At 45.4% G+C, this 19,016-nt stretch overlaps 1 protein-coding gene across 1 annotated transcript; it reads right to left on the bottom strand.

The window, feature by feature from the left end:
* Positions 1-208: 208 nt before the first annotated feature.
* Positions 209-16,580, bottom strand: LOC136438523 (opsin-5-like). The gene is made up of 7 exons (XM_066433333.1): positions 16,167-16,580; positions 4,724-4,916; positions 3,436-3,533; positions 2,647-2,733; positions 1,655-1,914; positions 1,058-1,242; positions 209-563 (listed from the first exon to the last, which is right to left on the bottom strand). Exons 1-7 carry the CDS (start codon positions 16,309-16,311, stop codon positions 359-361), a joined length of 1,173 nt encoding a protein of 390 aa, XP_066289430.1. The 5' UTR covers positions 16,312-16,580; the 3' UTR covers positions 209-358.
* Positions 16,581-19,016: the final 2,436 nt, after the last annotated feature.

Below are 19,016 nucleotides of genomic sequence, written 5' to 3'. Positions count from 1 at the left end.
GTGGTAGAACCCGGATGTTCTATGACGTTTTAGGGTAGAACCCGAATATTCTTTGACGTTCTAGAGTAGAACCCGGGCGTTTTTAGGTTAGAACCCGGATATTGTATGGCGTTTGAGGGTAGAACCCGGATGTTCTTCGACGTTTTGTGGTAGAACCCGGTTGTTCTATAACGTTTTAGGGTAGAACCCGAATATTCTATGTCGTTTTGGGAGGTAGAACCCGGATGTTCTATGACGTTTTGGGAGGTAGAACCCGGATGTTCGATGACGTTTTGGGAGGTGGAACCCGGATGTTCTATGACGTTCGATACTCTCTCACGTCTCAGGATAGAACCCGGTGTCTGGCTGCCCCGCCGTTTTACAGGATGTGGGATGTCTGCAGCGCGGTGTCCGGCTGGGGTCCCGCCGTCGAGGGCAGGTTCTGGGCCTGCGGGTCCGCCGCCGCGGGGAGGCTCAGGGCCAGCGGGCCGCGGGGACTCAGGCGGGCCGGCATCTCCAGCTGCTGCGCATGCACCGCCGTCTGGGTCCGAAGCTCCTTGGCGAGGCATGCGCACATGTTTAACCTGGAACAGTGACGTGGGCATCGGTTAGCCGACGAGTAGCATAGATGTGACGCAGAGACACACACACACACACACACACACACACACACACACACACACACACACACACACACACACACACATAAACACACACACACGCACAAACCAACAAACTATCTACCAATCTACCTATCTATCTATCTATCTACCTATTTATCTATCTATCTATCTATCTATCTATCTATCTATCTATCTATCTATCTATCTATCTATCTATCTATCTATCTATCTATCTATCTATCTATCTATCTATCTATCTATCCATCCATCCATCCATCCATCTACCTATCTATCTATCTACATCTATCTATCTATCTATCTATCTATCTATCTATCTATCTATCTATCTATCTATCTATCTATCTATCTATCTATCTATCTATCTATCTATCTATCTATCTATCTATCATTCTATCCAATGGCCGTTTGATAAACACCCGCACGATGGTTCTGACCTGAAGCGGTTGTTCGTCCCCAGGTAGATGATCGGGTTCCACAGACTGCTGCTCTTGGCGAACAGGGGCGCCGCACTAGCGAGAGCGAGTGGTACTGCATCCACGCCAGCGACGGCGGACCACAGCCCCACCACGGCGTAGGGGAGCCAGGCGAGCAGGAAGCCGCCGCACACGGCCAGCGCCGTCTGTGGAGAAATACAAGAGAACACATGAAATCAATATTTTAGGCTGACTTTTTGGCGTAGCCTCCATGTAAGACGTCACGAAATCACGGGCGAATGCACCTAGGAACACGGCGACATGCGTTTCGATTTATATACCGCCGCTACAAACGTCCATTGCTCGCACGTAAAAGTGTCCCGCTTTGTGCATGGGCTGTCGGGTTTAGGGCTTTACCATATATATCACGGTTTTGACATATTTTTGATAAGGCTAAATGCTAACGTAGACGGTGCGCAGAGAATACATCTACAATGAAAACTCAACTACGCTCAAAACGGAGTCCCATGACCTAAATTCTATTTGCAATCGTACGATGTTGCTTCTGCTACAGTTACGGAATCATCATTACTAGTAGTTAAAGGACTAAAACTGTACCAGTGTGAGTGCCCTCTCCATTTTCTTCCTTTTCTTGCTCATGGTGGGGTTGTTCTGCAGATGGGTGACCACGCCCTTCTTGGCATGTCTGTAGATGACGAAGATGCCGGCGAATGACGCCACGACGGCGGTGACGGGGAGCGCGACGCAGAAGACGAGCAGACAGAGGATGAAGGACATCCCGGCGGCGCCCCGGCTGAATCCGCCCCAGTCCACGGTGCAGGACAGGCCGAACGGTTCCACGTGGTACCGACTCCAGCCTGAAGGGCAGCAAGACGCAAAATTGTACATGGATGTCGTGAAGAAAGAGACAAAATCAAAAGAAAAGAGAGAAAAAATTGCCCGCGATGACGGAATGTTCAGTACCAATCTTTTCCAAAACTCAGGAACCCCGCCTTGCGCGTTGGTATCATGGGAATCACACTGAACTGAAATGCAACATTTATAGGTGCTTTGTTGAGGGTATCAATTTTCAGAACCTGTTTCCATAGAACACTACGGGAACTAGATGCAACATTTTAGGCACTGTCTGTCAGAATGATATTGAATTTCAGAACCTGGTTCCACAGAACACTACGAGAACTAAAGGCAACATTACCGAAAGAGGCAAACTAAATAATTCCAGCTTTGTTCATCTTACACCAACTTACAAAAATGTATTTCTACTAACACCACCCAATACATGTATCTTCACAAACGCCGGCAATTTCATATTCCACTGCATACAGAAAAGAAAACAAAACCAATAGCAACTGTTTTACATAAGAAACAGCGCCAGCTGACGACTTTCATTCCTCTTTATGTTTATTTCATTATTGTATATCATACCATGTAACGTTAAATATCATCATTATCACCTTTCCGTGTATACTTGCAATTAGCATTCGGACATGAATTTGCAATAAAGTTCTTATAATATTATCATTATCATCAAAACAGATCGTGACTTTGAACAATAGACGTGCATGACCACATCGAATGGTGCAGCTGACCTGCCAGTGGTGCGCATGCCCAGAAGAGCCCGTAGAGCCACGCGACGGCGATGATGACGTAGGTTTGCGGGCGGGTTGGGTAGGGTCCTGCAGATGGGGAAAAAACACTGTAAATATAGATTTTCCTCATCACTTTTGCAAATTAAGTACCAATTTGCATTATTTGCACTTCATTAAGTTAATCTCTGTCTAAGCTACCTGTATACTAAATACCATGGAAATCCGTCGTTCCTTTGTTCAGTTATTCTCCTTGGAAGATTTTGACAAAAACGCCAATGTAGTTCCAGAGGAAGCTGCTAGGGGCCCAAACCTGCCGCACTTCGTCCTTACATCACAAGCTATCTGCCACCCAAAAAATGAAGACCAAAGCGCGTTCAGATCAAAAGATTAAAAAAAGGAAGTTCTGCTGCAGTACAGCATATCATTAGAATCCATCCAAACGTTCTTGAGTTATACTGACTACAAACATCCGGAAACACACATACACACACACATACACATACAGACACGCTGAAAAGTATATCTCCATTTTCCAGATATCAGAGATAACAATCCTTTTCATACATCTGTGCAAACCTAGGTGAATAAACACGATATTCATTATTGTAAGCTTAAGACACAGTATGAACACTAGCGAAACTGTACACGACACTACATTTCGTACCGGATGGTCACTTAAGGCATACACAAAAATGAAAGACCAATGTCTCTCTAGTCTTCTACAGCACTTAGAACTAGGACTAAGTTACTCTAGATCATCACTATAATGGGGACTGCCTTTATAATTACCTGGATATTTCTTGTACACAATCATGAAGCGCATGATGCTCATCAGTGCCATGTTGGCGATACTGGCGGTGCCGAAGAAAAACCCGGTGAACCCGTACCTAAAACAGATTCAACACTGTTAAATTAGTTACTGGACACTTCAGCAACTCATGGGAAGAAGAGTAGAATTGAGTAGAAGATCAGAGTAGAGTAGAGTAGAGTAGAGTAGAGTAGAGTAGAGTAGAGTAGAGTAGAGTAGAGTAGAGTAGAGTAGAGTAGAGTAGAGTAGAGCAGAGTAGAGCGGAGCGGAGCAGAGCAGAGCGGAGTAGAGCAGAGCAGAGTAGAGTAGAGTAGAGTAGAGCAGTGTAGAGCAGAATAGAGTAGAGTAGAGTAGAGTAGAGTAGAGTAGAGTAGAGTAGAGTAGAGTAGAGTAGGGTAGAGCAGGGCAGGGCAGGGCAGAGTAGAGTAGAGTCGAGTAGGGTAGGGTAGGGTAGGGTAGGGTAGGGTAGGGTAGGGTAGGGTAGGGTAGGGTAGGGTAGGGTAGGGTAGGGTAGGGTAGGGTAGGGTAGGGTAGGGTAGGGTAGGGTAGGGTAGGGTAGGGTAGGTAGGGTAGGGTAGGGTAGGGTAGGTTAAGGTAGGGTAGCTATAGGTAGGGTAGGGTAGGGTAGGGTAGGGTAGGGTAGAGTAGAGTAGAGTAGAGTAGAGTAGAGTAGAGTAGAGTAGAGTAGAGTAGAGTAGAGTAGAGTAGAGTAGAGTAGAGCAATGCAGAGCAGAGTAGAGCAGAGTAGATAAGAGATATCATATCTGCCAGAACTTTCAATGAACTCTACCAGCTTACGTTGATACTTACACAGATAGAAGAGAGCTTACAGTTTAGAGTTTGAATGCCATTTGATATGTTTCATCGTTGCATCATTTTTGTGATAATCTTGTTTTGAAACAGATGACAGACGGTTAACGAAACGTCGGCTGTTACGTTACCCCTTGGTTGTGAATAAGATAAAGACGTTTGTTATATTGAGAATCTCATGATGTTGTTCCTTAAGCGTCGCTGCGTCCTCAATTTGATGTACATGTGTGTTAACCTTGTCTTTATAATGGGAATATCATTCAAAGCGGGATGACCAAAAAGACAACAAAATACACAAAGCTTGAAAATATTTGTTTTTATCTATGGAATTCGTTGAGTGCTTTGTCAATTCGATGGGCCGCAGCGACGCCGCCAGCGTGCCGCGGGTCCAGTGAGAGGGGGGCTGGAATAAGATAAAGAAGTTTGTCTCTCTGAGAAGCAAATGATGTCGTTGCTTACCAGGTACAGCCGGCGGATCCAAAGGACCAGCGGCCCAGGAGGCTGGAGGTGGCGGCGAACGGGTAGCCGAACAGGGAGATGCCGACGTCCGTCACCGCCAGGCTGACCACGAACAGCTCCACCGGGCGCAGCTTCGCCCAGTTCCGGTAGGAGAGCCACAGCACCCGCCCGTTTCCCAGCACGGACCCGGTACCTGCAGCACGGGAACAGCCGGGGAACAATTGGAGAGTTATGTTTGGCCCGATTTATACACGCGTTTTTGAGTCGACTTGGAGTCAACTCGGGACTTTGCAAGGAGAACCCTAGGCCACTATGCTAGCGTTTGTGGTAGGCCTCTACTTGAGCAGCCCAAAGCGCCTAACATATTTGCCTGTAAAAAGGGTCTTAATGGAGTTATCTTAAATCCGATGAACACCGAGGTCGGATACTGCAGGGTTATCTTTTAAAGGGGCTTGGGCAAGTGTGCTTGGTAATGCGTGTGCAAACCCAGCCTTAAGGTCTCATTCCTGTATTACTCCCAGTGGGTATCCTAAAAGAGTCCGTGCCCCAAAAAATGAACGGCTGTATGAACGTATGTCTATATCGGTGGGAAATTCCCTTTTAGCTAGCCCAGCTGATCTCAAGCGTCAAACTGACGAAAGCTTGTTTGTAACTGAAGAAATTAGCAGGCAAAGTTCGGCAGCCGCGCGCGAGGTCGGAGGTACACAGCCCGGGCATCGTGTGTAATGCGGTCATGCGCTTGCAGCTGGAAAGTGGCTTTTTGGGTGTAAAGCCAAGCGCAGTTTGTAATTGCTATAAAAAGAGATTGTATGTAGTGAAAATGTTGTCATTTTTTTACATTATCCAGATTAAATGTTCTCAACATGGAATGAAAAACATTGGCACATTTTCTATATCTTCATTACGAACGCGCCTATGTAAAACACGTATTATAACATGTAATATTATGGGGCGAAAAAACTCATGAATGAGACCTTAAAGCCCATGAACACCTATCACTGGAGGGTTATCTCCAATTGGCCATGTACATCGCCTGCTGCCGTAAACCCCCATCCCACTAGGGCGGTGACCTCGCCACGAGTTATTTGACAGATCAGAGCGCTCAACTAATTTCACATATAAACAACGAACCTTTGATTTCTCTCCTATGTTAGTATTGTGTTAGTTGGCTGGATATCTGTTAATTCTTGATTACTTTTTCATTTGTTTGTTGTGTCATACTTTTGCTTTGGGTCCGTGGTTTATGTGTTGCCTTATTGTATTATTATTTTGTTTATTTGTATTTTGCAAAATGAATTTTAAAAAAAAGTAATAAAAAAACAACAAAAAAACAACGAACCTTATTACACTTTGTATGTTTTGTTGTCTTTTCGGTTTATGATTTTACATTTTGAATCATAATAAATTTATTGCACAAGAATTGTACAAGGTACAAAGTATGGCATTCACTGGTACATAGATAACATTCTGTTAGTCTAATCAGTCTATCTTAAACAATATGGTGTAGTAGTACGGGATGACAATCATATCTCATTGCGAAAACATTGTTGCACCGCATGTTGTGACTGCTAGGTGTCGCTGTTCTATCGTGTATACCTGCTGAAATATGTAAAACTGTAATACACCAAGTCTGGGCGTTTCTACCGAGACAACCTAATGCGGTAGACATGGAACATGCGCCCAGGTATAGACATTGGACTTCGCCTTGATAGGATCTAATACATATAGATCCAGAAAAGGAAGACGCTGCAAGAACTTACTGAGTCTACTGAGGGCAGATCCTGAAAGAAGGAGGACAATGACCGTTGCGGTCAGAAAGAAAACTACGGGAGCTAAGGGAGCTTGCGTTGAATTGGACAAAGTGGAGAGAGTTGAAGAAGGACTGATTGCAGCTGCAGGATGCCCGGACTACTGCAGCAACAGAACACAGTGGACTACCATAGGCAACACAAAAGACAACATCAGTTGCAAAGACGACGTGAAAGACGTTCCCCTATAAGTATTGTATAACCGCATTCCTTGCCATGCAGGTAGTTGGAGGAAGACAAAACAACTATACGCCCAGGGATACGAAGAAGGGCTCGTGCGCTGGTTTATTAATGACAATGACAATGAACTTTATTGCATATTCATGCCCAACGTGGGCTAAATGCATTACGTAACATGAAGTAAAAGAAAATGAACATTGTGCTATATTCCATCTAGATCTACACAGAGTCTCTTCTCTCTTCTTGAAACAATTGTACACAACTTCACATGGTTTTTCAATCATATCGTAGTTTCTAGATGACATAAAGCATGTGAATAACTCGTTGTCACTACTCGTTATGTATTTGCTGCACTGATGAGCGCTGTGCATCGACTGAGTGGTAATTGGGCTCCCGCGGGTACGGTAGTTAGTAGCGGCGTCCACTTGTGAAGCTATTTATATGGTAAAAAGAAGGGGGATTAGAAAATAGAACTAGTGATAAACAAGTAAAACACGTGGAGCAGTACACGTGCCTGCCGACTGGCTACAAGAGAAACTACAGGACCGATACGGGAGGGCGAGTCGTGGTAATTAGGCACCTGAGGGTACGGCGATTAAGCCCCTGTCTCACGGGACCCGCGGCACGTTGGCGGCGTCGCTGCGTCCTAAGTTTGATCTGAGTTACTCTTGACTTAATAATGTGAATATCATGCAAAACGTACAAGTATTGCTAGAAATACACCAAAATACACAAAGAGTAAAAATAGTCGTTTTTCATGGATGAAATTCGTTGAGCGCGCCGTCAAATCGCTCGGTCGCCAACGTGTCGCGGGTCCGGTGAGATAGAGGCTTTGCTTTAGGCTTTGCCGATTAGTCGCGGGATCCGGTTGTTAAAACTATTCACTTGGCAAGAGCTAGTAGTAAACACGGAAAGCACGTGTAGTAGTACACGTGACTACCGACTGTTGAGGAACCGACACAGGAGAAAGACAGCACCAGATCTCAGAGGACAAATCGTCACAACAACTTAAGCCATAGTCACAGCTATCTCACTGGACCCGACAAAGCACTCAACGAATTCTAAAGCTTTCTGTGTTTTGTTGTCTTTTTGGTCATACTTGTACGTTTTGAATGGTATTCCCATGATAAAGTCAAGGGTAACACAAATCCAGTTTAGGGTGCAGCGACGCCGCCTGCGTGCCACGGGTCCAGTGAGAAGAGGGGGGGGGGGACTTAAAGCAGCAGCACTTGAGTCCGTACAAGCGGTTGTCATCAATGGTATAAAGTTTACAAGAACAGAAAACCTAATCATTATTTTTTGCCTTGAAATCGCGACGGTGCAAACGAAACAGAGCCAGAGGTGCCGGTCTGGCCTCAAGAGGAAAATTAATCAAAAGCCTTTCAAATAAAGTCCCAGTGACGGCAGCTAAGTTACAACTAACATTACAAATATCTATATGGTGAGAACTCGTGGTTAACAAGCAGAACACGTGGATTAGTACACGTGTCTGTCGACTGGATAAAATAGAAATATAAAACCCGATTCAGATTAAAGATTTTTATCATCGCTGGAAACCTTAATGACGCACAACGGTCGTTATGGATGGTCTAACGTTAGATTTTACATCAACCCAAAACCAACTTAATCTTCGATTTTGATTTGAAGCCACTGGTTTGGAAACAAATACTCTTCAAGCAGAGGAGTGGGTCCGGATGGGTTTTTGACGTGCTTTTTTGTCAGGCTTTCTACTTTGAGACAGTTTCTGTATTTCTGGGTTGGCGGCATAGAGAAAATGGAACTACACAGGAAGCACATCAAAAACCAGCCGGGCCCATTCATTTCCTCTGCTCGGAGAGTAGGAAACAGAAGCACAGGTCTGAAGAAAAGGAATAAAGGGTCTGCTAATTACATGCCCCGGGCACTATTGCGAGGTAATAATGGCATGCTGTGATGAACGACAGCCGGGGATCATAATTGCTTTCCTCGCAGCAGATCTCACATCACAGGCTTCCATCAGTTCACGAGTACCCGGCAAACCGCCTCATGGCGAAGCACATCGGGTTTCTACTGAACAGTACAATTATGCTGCGCATGCATTAGCCTGAGTACCATCTTTCGAAGTAACCGCTGGCTCTATCCTTTCGCTTGCCAACCACAGAAACACCAAGGACTAAGCAAGCGGTTACTACGCAGGACGGTACTCTCCAAGCAGAGCTAGGGTTTCGGCTGGTTTTTGACGTGTTTTAGGCGTTTTTGTCATGCCTTCTAAGTTGGGTTGGCGACACAACAAAAACGATGACAAAGTAGAAGGCATGACAAAAACGCCTAAAAACACGTCAAAAACCAGCCGAAACCCTAGCTCTGCTTGGAGAGTAGCAGGACGGTACTCTGTGGTTAAAACTGAATATAGATTGATTTGGTCCACTCACACGGGGATGAACCCCTACTCTAGATACCAAGATACCTCTTATCGGTAAGTGTGGTTATCTAACGTGCTTGAGGTGTGGGCCGTGTGGCTCTCCTCCATTTAACACGGGAACTCCATGTAATGTCTTATCTCCTGAGCTTTGCATCTCCGCATTTGTCTTTCATTTTTCAGTATTTGTAGTATTTGTTTTGTACTTTTGTAATGTACTCTGTTGATGGCGACACGAAAACAAGCTGTAAGCTTGAGTATGTCTCCATCATGTCCTGTACTTAAATGTTGCAATAAACAAATGTCTGAGGGACGTCTCTAGTCGAAGCTGGGTATTCATTTACACTTGAGTCGAGTGAGGAAATTGATGTAAAGTGCCTTTCCCAAGGGCACAACATCGGGACCTGTCAGGCAGTCGAAATTTCTACAACTCTAACAACAAGGTCGTTCGGTGAAATATGATAAGCTGCTTCCGCGCCGCGTGCCTGAGAAGCTGGTGTGTTACGCGGAACGGGGCGGTTATACCGGCTATAAAGATACAAATACACAAGGCCAACGTACCACCGTACGGCGCGGCTACATATAACACTACACAAACACTGAAGTGAGCTGATGCGCACTCACTGACACTCTGTGACTTAATCCACAGTCTTAAATGAGGGACAAACGATTCTCTATAGAACATGAGAAGGCATAAACACAGAAAAACATTCTGATGAAGGTCCGTTGGACGTGTTCTGGTGTGAACAGCAGACAATGACTCCGTTCAGGGTGTTTGGGGGACAACGAACGATTCTAGATCAAGTTGAAAAGACATATAAACTAATGACATAAGTCAGAGGCTGCGACTTGTAGCAGAAACATGGCGGCCTTTTCGACGTGCTGAATTCAGCGTTTTCTGTGTTAACAAAACCCATACCAGCGACCAGGATATCATATCAGGGTCTAAAACTGAAATACCTCATCGACAGGAAAGCCTGGATTCGAACCCGCAACCTTCTGATCCAGACCCCAGATTGCCAATCGCATGGCTTTTACATGCAATCTGTGTGACAGATGAAAGTACTTCCCTAACGCCCCCGTCACAAATAAGAAATTCAGCTCGGCCGACGTGTTGGCGAGCTTCAAATGTGCATTTTCGGCCGAAGTACGGCCGACGTCCTGTCGATTACGCGGGCTTCGGGCGATTTTTAGAAATAAAAGTTGATCCAAATATTGGCCTTTTACCAGGTTAGTCGACACTGACTTCGTCCATGTATAAGAGATGGTACCATCTCATGGGGGGGGGGGGGGGTTAGTTTTTAGTGTTCAACGGACGTCGTCCGAGATTTTCACTGGTCGACGCTCGGGCGATTTTGAAATTCGGCGAGCTTCGGGCGATCTACAAAGTCGGCCGACGCTCACATGAATTGTGACGCCGGCTTAACGACGTTGATTCTATCTTCCATATTTTGCACGTTTGTGACGTTGTTTCTTTAGTTGATTGACGTCTTCTCTGCGGATTTTAATTAGGCCGTGTCAGAAGTCTCAAAACGCCGAGTCCTTAGTTGAGTTATCTCTACGTGGGGATGGGCATATATCCGTGGATACCATCTGTCAGGAGCAAACATGCTGGTCACTTCCGTACGGAAATGACTTCTCTACCCTAACGGATAGATTCAGCTGGAGATAGGGGAGATTCAGCCGCATAAACTTTCATCAGTATTCCACTCGCTCCGTGTTCCCAACTGTTATCCTAATAGTGCATATGGAGAACTGGGTACAAGAAAAGGAGATAAGGGTACGTCGATTAAGGTTGATGTCCGTGAGGTAGCCTCTACCAGGCACAACAGGTCGCTGGAGAAATAGTAGTAATTCGGCAAATAGACAGATAACATGCCAGAGGAGTTAGCTGGCCAGGGAGCCTGTAGGGAGTCGCAAACTGTACTCCCTGGCCAGCTAACTCCTCTGGCATGTTATCTGTCTATTTGCCGAATTTCCACTATTTCTCCAGCGACCTGTGGAGCCTGGTAGAGGCTACCTCACGGACATCAACCTTAATCGAAGTACCCTTATCTCCTTTTCTTGTACCCAGTTTACCATATTCACTTTTAGGATAACAGTTGGGAGCACGGAGCGAGCGGAATACTGATGAAAGTTTAAGGAGCTACATCATCCCCTGCTCCCGCTGTTAATCCCCAGTCTGAACGACCCCGCACTGTGCTGCAGATGAGATTTGTTTTCCGCCAGGCAGACTGATTCAGTGCACGGGGTTCTGTCTCCTGACAGATTGCACTGGAGAGAATCAATGCGAACTCACGGCTTTTAAGCCTCAATGCGCCGAAAAGAACCAGCCACGACCTTTGCAATCCATTAAACGCCCTGACGCAAGTGCTCTTGTCTCTTCTCAGCTATTCTTAGTTCAACAAATCCATGCGCTTACTTTCCGAGAATGATCTGAATGCTTCTTGTTTTCACAGCCAAAGTAGATCTGCTTGGAGATTAGGGTAACAACTCTTCAGATCTGAAATAGATCATGATGTCTTATTGTTAATCTCCAAGCAGATCTACACGTGGCGCGAAAATCGTATATGCTAGCCAGAGAAGCTCCAGTCAGTTGTTAGATCTTGTTATTGTGACCTATTTCTGTCAAGTAGAAATGACAATCACAACGTCGAAAACACGTTTGGCCCCGGACTCGTCTGTCAGATGAACTCAGCAGATTAGTCTACAGTCATGCCCGTAGCCAGGATTTTGAATGGGGGGGGTTCTTTTTAATTATTAAGGGACCAGCGAGCGCCGCAGGCGCGAGACGAGCGCCGCAGGCGCGAGCTTGCTAGGGGGGTCCGGGGGTATGCCCCCCGGGAAATTTTAAAATTTGAACCTTGTGATATGGCATTTCCTGTGTTTTTGAGAGGATTTCAAAGAAAGAAATCAGAGACAACGTTAGCAGTTTTTCTAGGATTTCAGCTCCGTTGGTGATACAAATAGATCCACCTTGAAAAAAAAAACTTGGACGTTAAAAGTGGACCCTTGAGCGTTTCAAATTCTGAAAATTGAACCTTTTGAAAGGGCATTTCCTGTGTTTTTGAGAGAATTTCAGAGGAAAAATCAGAGACAAAGTTTTTTCTAGGATCCTAGCCTCTGTGGCATTGCTGGTGATACAAATAAGTCCACCTTGAAAAAAATCTTGAACATTAAAAAGTGGACCTTCAAGCCTGTGAAAGTGGACCTTCAAGCCAATGGGGGGTTCGTCCGAACCCCCCGAACCCCCCCTGGCTACGGGCATGACAGTGTCCCGTACATGTGAGGCGTCGAATAGCCGAGTGGTTAGTGGACATGAAATCGAGAGCTCACAGGTCCCATTCCTGGCACTCTTTGCTAAACATTGTGCCCTTGAAACGCCCCGTGGGGAGCACACCCTAGCCGAGAAAGCCAGCGGAAATGGCCCCTATAACAACAGTGTATATTTGTGAAATTGTAAATATGTTGTTGTGCTAATGTACTTTTGTATGTTTAATAAAAAATGAAGTCTGGTGACAAGTCACCATGATATCCACACACCTGTAATGTCCCCAAGCATACCGAGTCGCCCATACTTTTCTTGTCAAGTGTGTTGGGTTCTTTAATTTGAAGGGGCACGACGCACGAGGCTCCCCACACACACGGAACCGACGGTACTACCTCACAACCAAAAAAACACTACTTAATCCAACATGTAAACGAGCATGTGCAAGAAAATATAACCATTTTCTTAACGGCTCCCAGTGGCAAATGTGCTAGATGTTGGCACATCGGCAGCCAAATCCGGAATGTGTTTTTTGGGCACACAGTTTGACAGATTAGCCGAATAGGCTCGGTGGGCGTCACTCCACCGTCCGGGAAGGTAGTGTGATATATAGCCATTGACTACGCCATTTTGGCATATTTCCATATTCAGAAAGCCAAACATCATGCATTCTATGCTTTTTTTAGGCAGACTAATCTTGTATCCACACACGTGCTATTTGACGATCACCAGGCAGAAATAGGCCAGACTTATACATATATGTATGTTTGCCTGCCAATGTTACCGCCACTGGATAAATACACAGCATAATCTCTATCGGTCCTCTTGTCTGTTTTACCGAAAGCTATGTATAATCGCATGCAAGTATATGTAGAACGGACGGATAAAATCTGCCGAACGAAAAGTTGTTGCTTAGAGAAGAAGAATATCAAGACGCCGTAAACACGTCGAAAAACGTGTAAACAGAAGGCCATTGATGTGATTTTGCCAGTTTTATTCGTCTGATGTCTTGAAATGTCTTGAAATCAGAGCCAATGAACCTTGAAATGTCTTGAAATCAGAGCCAAACTCGGGGCAAAAAAGACCATTGTGGAAATGGTACAGACGAGAAGGCTGAGGTGGTTTGGTCACGTCATAAGACGACCCCCACAAACACTAGTGTACAAAGCCTACAGCCAGGAGTTCGCCACCCCCAGGCCCCGGGGAAGACCACCGAAGAGATGGAAAGACCAAATTGTGAAGGACACGGGCTTAAACAGTCGGGAAGCAGAGGCTAGGGCAAGGGACAGGACTACATGGAGGATCCTCCTGGAAAGCAAGGGGCCAGGTTCTGGCCTGAGCACGTAGGCAGGCAGGCATTCGTCTGATGAGCACTGGTTCCATCGAAAGAAATAGGGACATGGCAATTACGTAAAGAACAATGACAGGAGCACTGTTTTAATCATCATTATCGCCGTGCGTAATGAGGGAGGGGCGGAACCATATTCACGAGTGATCCGGTCATCCGGTTCAACAGGTGCATGTACTAATATACTAGACTAATACTGTAGAGTACAACACGGTGTATTCCGTATCATAAGGGGTACCTGGCCGACCGCGGGTAGGATCGGACAATAGCTTGTTTTTATATGATAGGCACTCGATAAAAAATGTATTTCACCACGGAATTCGATACAAGTAAGTCCAACGGATCAATTTATCGACAAGTGAATTCCCGTTAATACAAGAAGATGCACGTGGGATACAGTAAAATGCTGACCGGTCTGAAACACCCGTATCGAACGATATCACGGCCCAGGTTTGGCATGATATTAATAAGTTTATTGCAAATTCCTGCCCGGGGGCTAATTGCACACAACATACATAAAATACATGTAACAGGGTAAAAATAGATATAAAAGAGGCTAGACTAGACTAGACTATACAAACGTACTCGTCTATAACTAGTGACTAGTGAAGGGTTTGACTTCTCTTGACTCTTTTCTTTGTCTGTGAGCTTAGAGAAATTCGGATAGATTTTAGTGGTCTGAATAGACAACTCATTTCGTGCAATATCATGAAATGAACAGTTTGAAATAAAGTGAATTTCGTCTTCCACGGCATTTGTACTGCAATACTTACAAAGTCTTTCGTATATAGGTAATTTTCTATACCGACCTCTTTCTATTTCAAGAGGATGGGCACTGACTCTAATTTTACTAATGGAATAATGAAAATATTCCAGAATGGTACAGTTGCTATCAAGCGGGAAGACATAATAAGTAACGGATATTGAACTAGAAAAATGATGAGAATTACTAATTCCCGTATCTACATATATCTTCTATGATATTTATCGATTTATTGAAAAGAAACAAGCAGTATTTTTATAGACCCCTGTGGCCAATTGGGTTGGCGGGGCTATGGTATCGGGCTATTTACACTAGGCGCGTGAAACTAAAAGATCACCATGTAGCTTATTTTTGAGCCGCTTTTGAGCACTTTTGATAGAAATCCGCACGCAAATGTGGTAATCAGTGGCATTAAATGTCATTTTCATAAAGATTACAACAACTAGAATATTTCCAGTTTTCAAGCCTCATAAAATGCCCTGGGTGCCTTTAAAAATTGGTCACAGGGGTCTACTAGCGCGGCAGAGGGAAACAGACCATAATGATGATATACCCCACACTCTAGTTGTCGATTCGTTCCATTACTCCCCACGGCCACTTAAACATGTGGGACAGCGGATCACAACTTAGATAGGTACAGATTAAGTCATCGGATACCGATACAGAATCCTAGCAATTGTGTGGAATGCAAAAAATCTATACGATGTAGAACTCTGTCCGATTGAAAACGATGCCATCAGCTGATTTGCACGTTAATTGCGTTTCCCAAATGCCCGACACAGCGAAAATGACCATAGTGCTGATTTACTGCACACTCCAGGGACAGACTCGTCACATCACTCCTACACGGCACTTTAACATGTGGGACAGCGGATCACAGCAAAGATTCAAGTGACAACAGGTGGATGTAGAGAACACAACACGGGGCATTCCGCAGCATCCGGGGTACCAGGCGACCGTGTTACAGTTTCTAGCAAGCGCAACAGACATAAAGAACAATCATTCTTTATCCGAAAATAAGAAAGTCGCGTGGAGCCCTGGTCACATCAGCCGTAGCTGGCTCTACGTGTTGCAGACAGACGCTGGGCGTTAGACAATATTGTACAGTATTGTTTCTCAATTACGCTGAAATTTCAATAAGAATGCAATGTATTCCGTAGCATCCGAGGTACCAGGCCGGCCGCGGGTAGGATCGCCCGACGGCCGAAGTAGTCTTTTTATGTTAGTCCACCCAAAAAAATCCACACATTTCAACGCGAAATTCCAGATAACAAATGAGACGGATACGAGTAGATACAGCGAAATACAAGCAGAAATCCGTGGGCTACCGTAAAATGCGGACGGGTCTAGAACAGCCGTACCGAATGATTTCGCGGCCCAGGTAAGACATAGAAAAAGTATTACATAACAATGATACAGTTTTTAGCAAGCGCAACAGACATAAAGAACAATCATTCTTTATCCGAAAATAAGAAAATCGCGTGGAGCCCTGGTCACATCAGCTATAGCTGGCTCAATGTGTTGCAGACAGACACTGGGCGTTAGACAATATTGTACAGTATTGTTTCTCAATTACATTGAAATTATAATATTGCACAGTCGTGTTTTGCAACTACATTGAAATTTCAATATTGCACGGTGTTGAACGTGAGATGAAAAAAAACGCATCACAGCTTACCTATGAGTATGAGATACACGCCGATGACGATGTCGGCTTCTCTCGATAACTTGGAGGCGAAGGCGTCGTCGTGCGTCTCGGCGGTGGGCTCGCCTCCGTCCGTCGGCGCGAGGTCGTCCAACCGGTACCCTGGCGTGGTCGCCATGGGGAAATCCACGGCGCGGTGTGACCAGAGGCTCGTGCGCTTTATGGCTACTGAAACCGCACTGGCGTTAGTATAGCTTCGATGCGATTGGTCGTTGCATACGTGTACTTATACTTATGAGAAAAGGCGGAGAAAACCTAAAAAGTCCCCCGCACACACGGCGTACACACGTGCGGGCCGCCGCGTCTAATCTCCCGCAGTCGGGACATGTGACTTCTGACGTGCGTCCCACAAAAGCAAACTTCAGACAACTCATCAGGGATTTCCAGTGGGCGTGTTTATGCAGCGTTCGTGTCGGAAAACCAGATGAAGAATTAGTTTTCGTCGCCGGCCTTCTAGGTGCGGCCGGGGTTTATTGTTTTGGGAGCGCTGATTTTCAATGACTCACTGTTTCATTATGTCAGTGGTAAATCCTAGTACACAAATACGCCAACCCACTACAATTATCGAGAAAAGAAAATGTGTACAGACCCGTGCATTCGTTCTCGTCAATAAGGGACCAGTGCACGTTAAAGAACCCAACACACTAATCTAGAAGAAAAGATCGCATATGATCGAGGCGACCTGGTACTATGCGTAGGCCCATGTATCCGAATTGCCCCCGTCAGTAAAAGACCAACTACATGCTCCATCGTTCCTAGATCCTTACGTCGTTGCCAGTTCATTTGATAAATGTAGACAGTCGCTCACTATACTTTGAGCACGGTTCTGATTACCATAATTTTCATCACGGATGCTAAACGCTCCTAGCTGAGAAAGACACAAGCGAGGGGGATAGAGCCCAGTCACGTTTGGGACCGCATTCCTGCTGTAACGCCCCCATGCGGCAAGTAGTAGCAGGGCATTACATATTATGATGTCCCCGTGGCACAAGTGGTAACGCAACCCCGCTGCTTTCCCATCTGGATCAAATTCCGTGAATCCGTGAGTGTTTTCCTATGGTCGGCCCCAGCTCGGACATGTTGTAATTATTTGCGTTCGTGATTTCGGATGGTGACGTAAAGCCGGCGGCTTATATAGATATATAGATATAGATGTATAGATATATTTATTCTCAGGCTTTTCTAAAGTGCTTCTAGCAATGCGTATAAACGGGTGCAATGGGTAACTCACTGGACTGCACCAGCTTGCGAAAGGCTTTATACATGTTTACTGTATATCAGTGGCCAGGTGGTCCTTATGTAGAGGTGGTCACTTGTATAAGTTTGACCGTATATCAGTGGCCAGGTGGTCCGTATGTAGAGGTGGTCACTTGTATAAGTTTGGCCGTATATCAGTGGCCAGGTGGTCCGTATGTAGAGGTGGTCACTTGTATAAGTTTGACCGTATATCAGTGGCCAGGTGGTCCGTATGTAGAGGTGGTCACTTGTATAAGTTTGACCGTATATCAGTGGCCAGGTGGTCCGTATGTAGAGGTGGTCACTTGTATAAGTTTGACCGTATATCAGTGGCCAGGTGGTCCGTATGTAGAGGTGGTCACTTGTATAAGTTTGGCCGTATATCAGTGGCCAGGTGGTCCGTATGTAGAGGTGGTCACTTGTATAAGTTTGGCCGTATATCAGTGGCCAGGTGGTCCTTATGTAGAGGTGGTCACTTGTATAAGTTTGGCCGTATATCAGTGGCCAGGTGGTCCGTATGTAGAGGTGGTCACTTGTATAAGTTTGACCGTATATCAGTGGCCAGGTGGTCCGTATGTAGAGGTGGTCACTTGTATAAGTTTGACCGTATATCAGTGGCCAGGTGGTCCGTATGTAGAGGTGGTCACTTGTACGGGTTTGACTGTATATCAATGGCAGGAGGTTCTTATGTAGAGGTGGTCACTTGTATAAGTTTGACCGTATATCAGTGGCCAGGTGGTCCGTATGAAGTGGTGGTCACTTGTATAAGTTTGACCGTATATCAGTGGCCAGGTGAGCCGTATGTAGAGGTGGTCACTTGTATAAGTTTGACCGTATATCAGTGGCCAGGTGAGCCTTATGTAGAGGTGATCTCTTGTATAAGTTTGACCGTATATCAGTGGCCAGGTGAGCCTTATGCAGAGGTGGTCACTTGTATAAGTTTGACCGTATATCAGTGGCCAGGTGAGCCTTATGTAGAGGTGGTCACTTGTATAAGTTTGACCGTATATCAGTGGCCAGGTGAGCCTTATGTAGAGGTGGTCACTTGTATAAGTTTGACTGTATATCAGTGGCCAGGTGAGCAGGTGGTCCTTATATAGAGGTGATCTCTTGCACGGGTTCGACTGTACATGTATATCAATGGTCAAATGGTCCTTATGCGGAGGTGGTCACTTGTGCAGGTTTCATTACACTTGAATTAGGTATCTCCTCTTAGATACTTATATAAGTGAGTTACAATGGCTCACCTGGACTGATCACATCTCAGTAAAGTCGTTATAGAAGTCACGATGTCCATCATATCTGATTGTGTCTTACTGTCTCGGGTACCGAAATGTGTTTTTCTGCGCATGCCTGACCGGTGTCGTTTTTACATAACGAAAACGGTTCTAATGCCGACATATGTTCAAGCGGGCAGTCCTTTTGTAAAGGTGTTTGTGTGTGTGTGTGTGTGTGTGTGTGCGCGCGCGTGTGTGCGCGCGCGCGCGCGTGTGTGTGTGTATGTATTTGTATCTGTGTGTGTGTGTCTGCGTGTGCGTGCGCGCGCGCGTGTGTGTGTATGTGTGTCTGTGTGTGTATGTGTGACCC

The sequence above is a fragment of the Branchiostoma lanceolatum genome, chromosome 7, assembly GCF_035083965.1.
Source record: "Branchiostoma lanceolatum isolate klBraLanc5 chromosome 7, klBraLanc5.hap2, whole genome shotgun sequence".
NCBI lineage: Eukaryota > Metazoa > Chordata > Leptocardii > Amphioxiformes > Branchiostomatidae > Branchiostoma > Branchiostoma lanceolatum.
This window is presented reverse-complemented; position numbering and strand designations above follow the sequence as displayed.

Excerpts from the sequence above, each read along its gene's own strand:
- LOC136438523 (XM_066433333.1), bottom strand. The coding sequence starts at position 16,311 with ATGGCGACCACGCCAGGGTACCGGTTGGACGACCTCGCGCCGACGGAC. Across the intron at positions 4,917-16,166 it reads CGTGTATCTCATACTCATAG|GTACCGGGTCCGTGCTGGGA; the intron begins GTAAGCTGTGAT and ends CCCGTGCTGCAG. Across the intron at positions 3,534-4,723 it reads GGATCCGCCGGCTGTACCTG|GTACGGGTTCACCGGGTTTT; the intron begins GTAAGCAACGAC and ends AATCTGTTTTAG.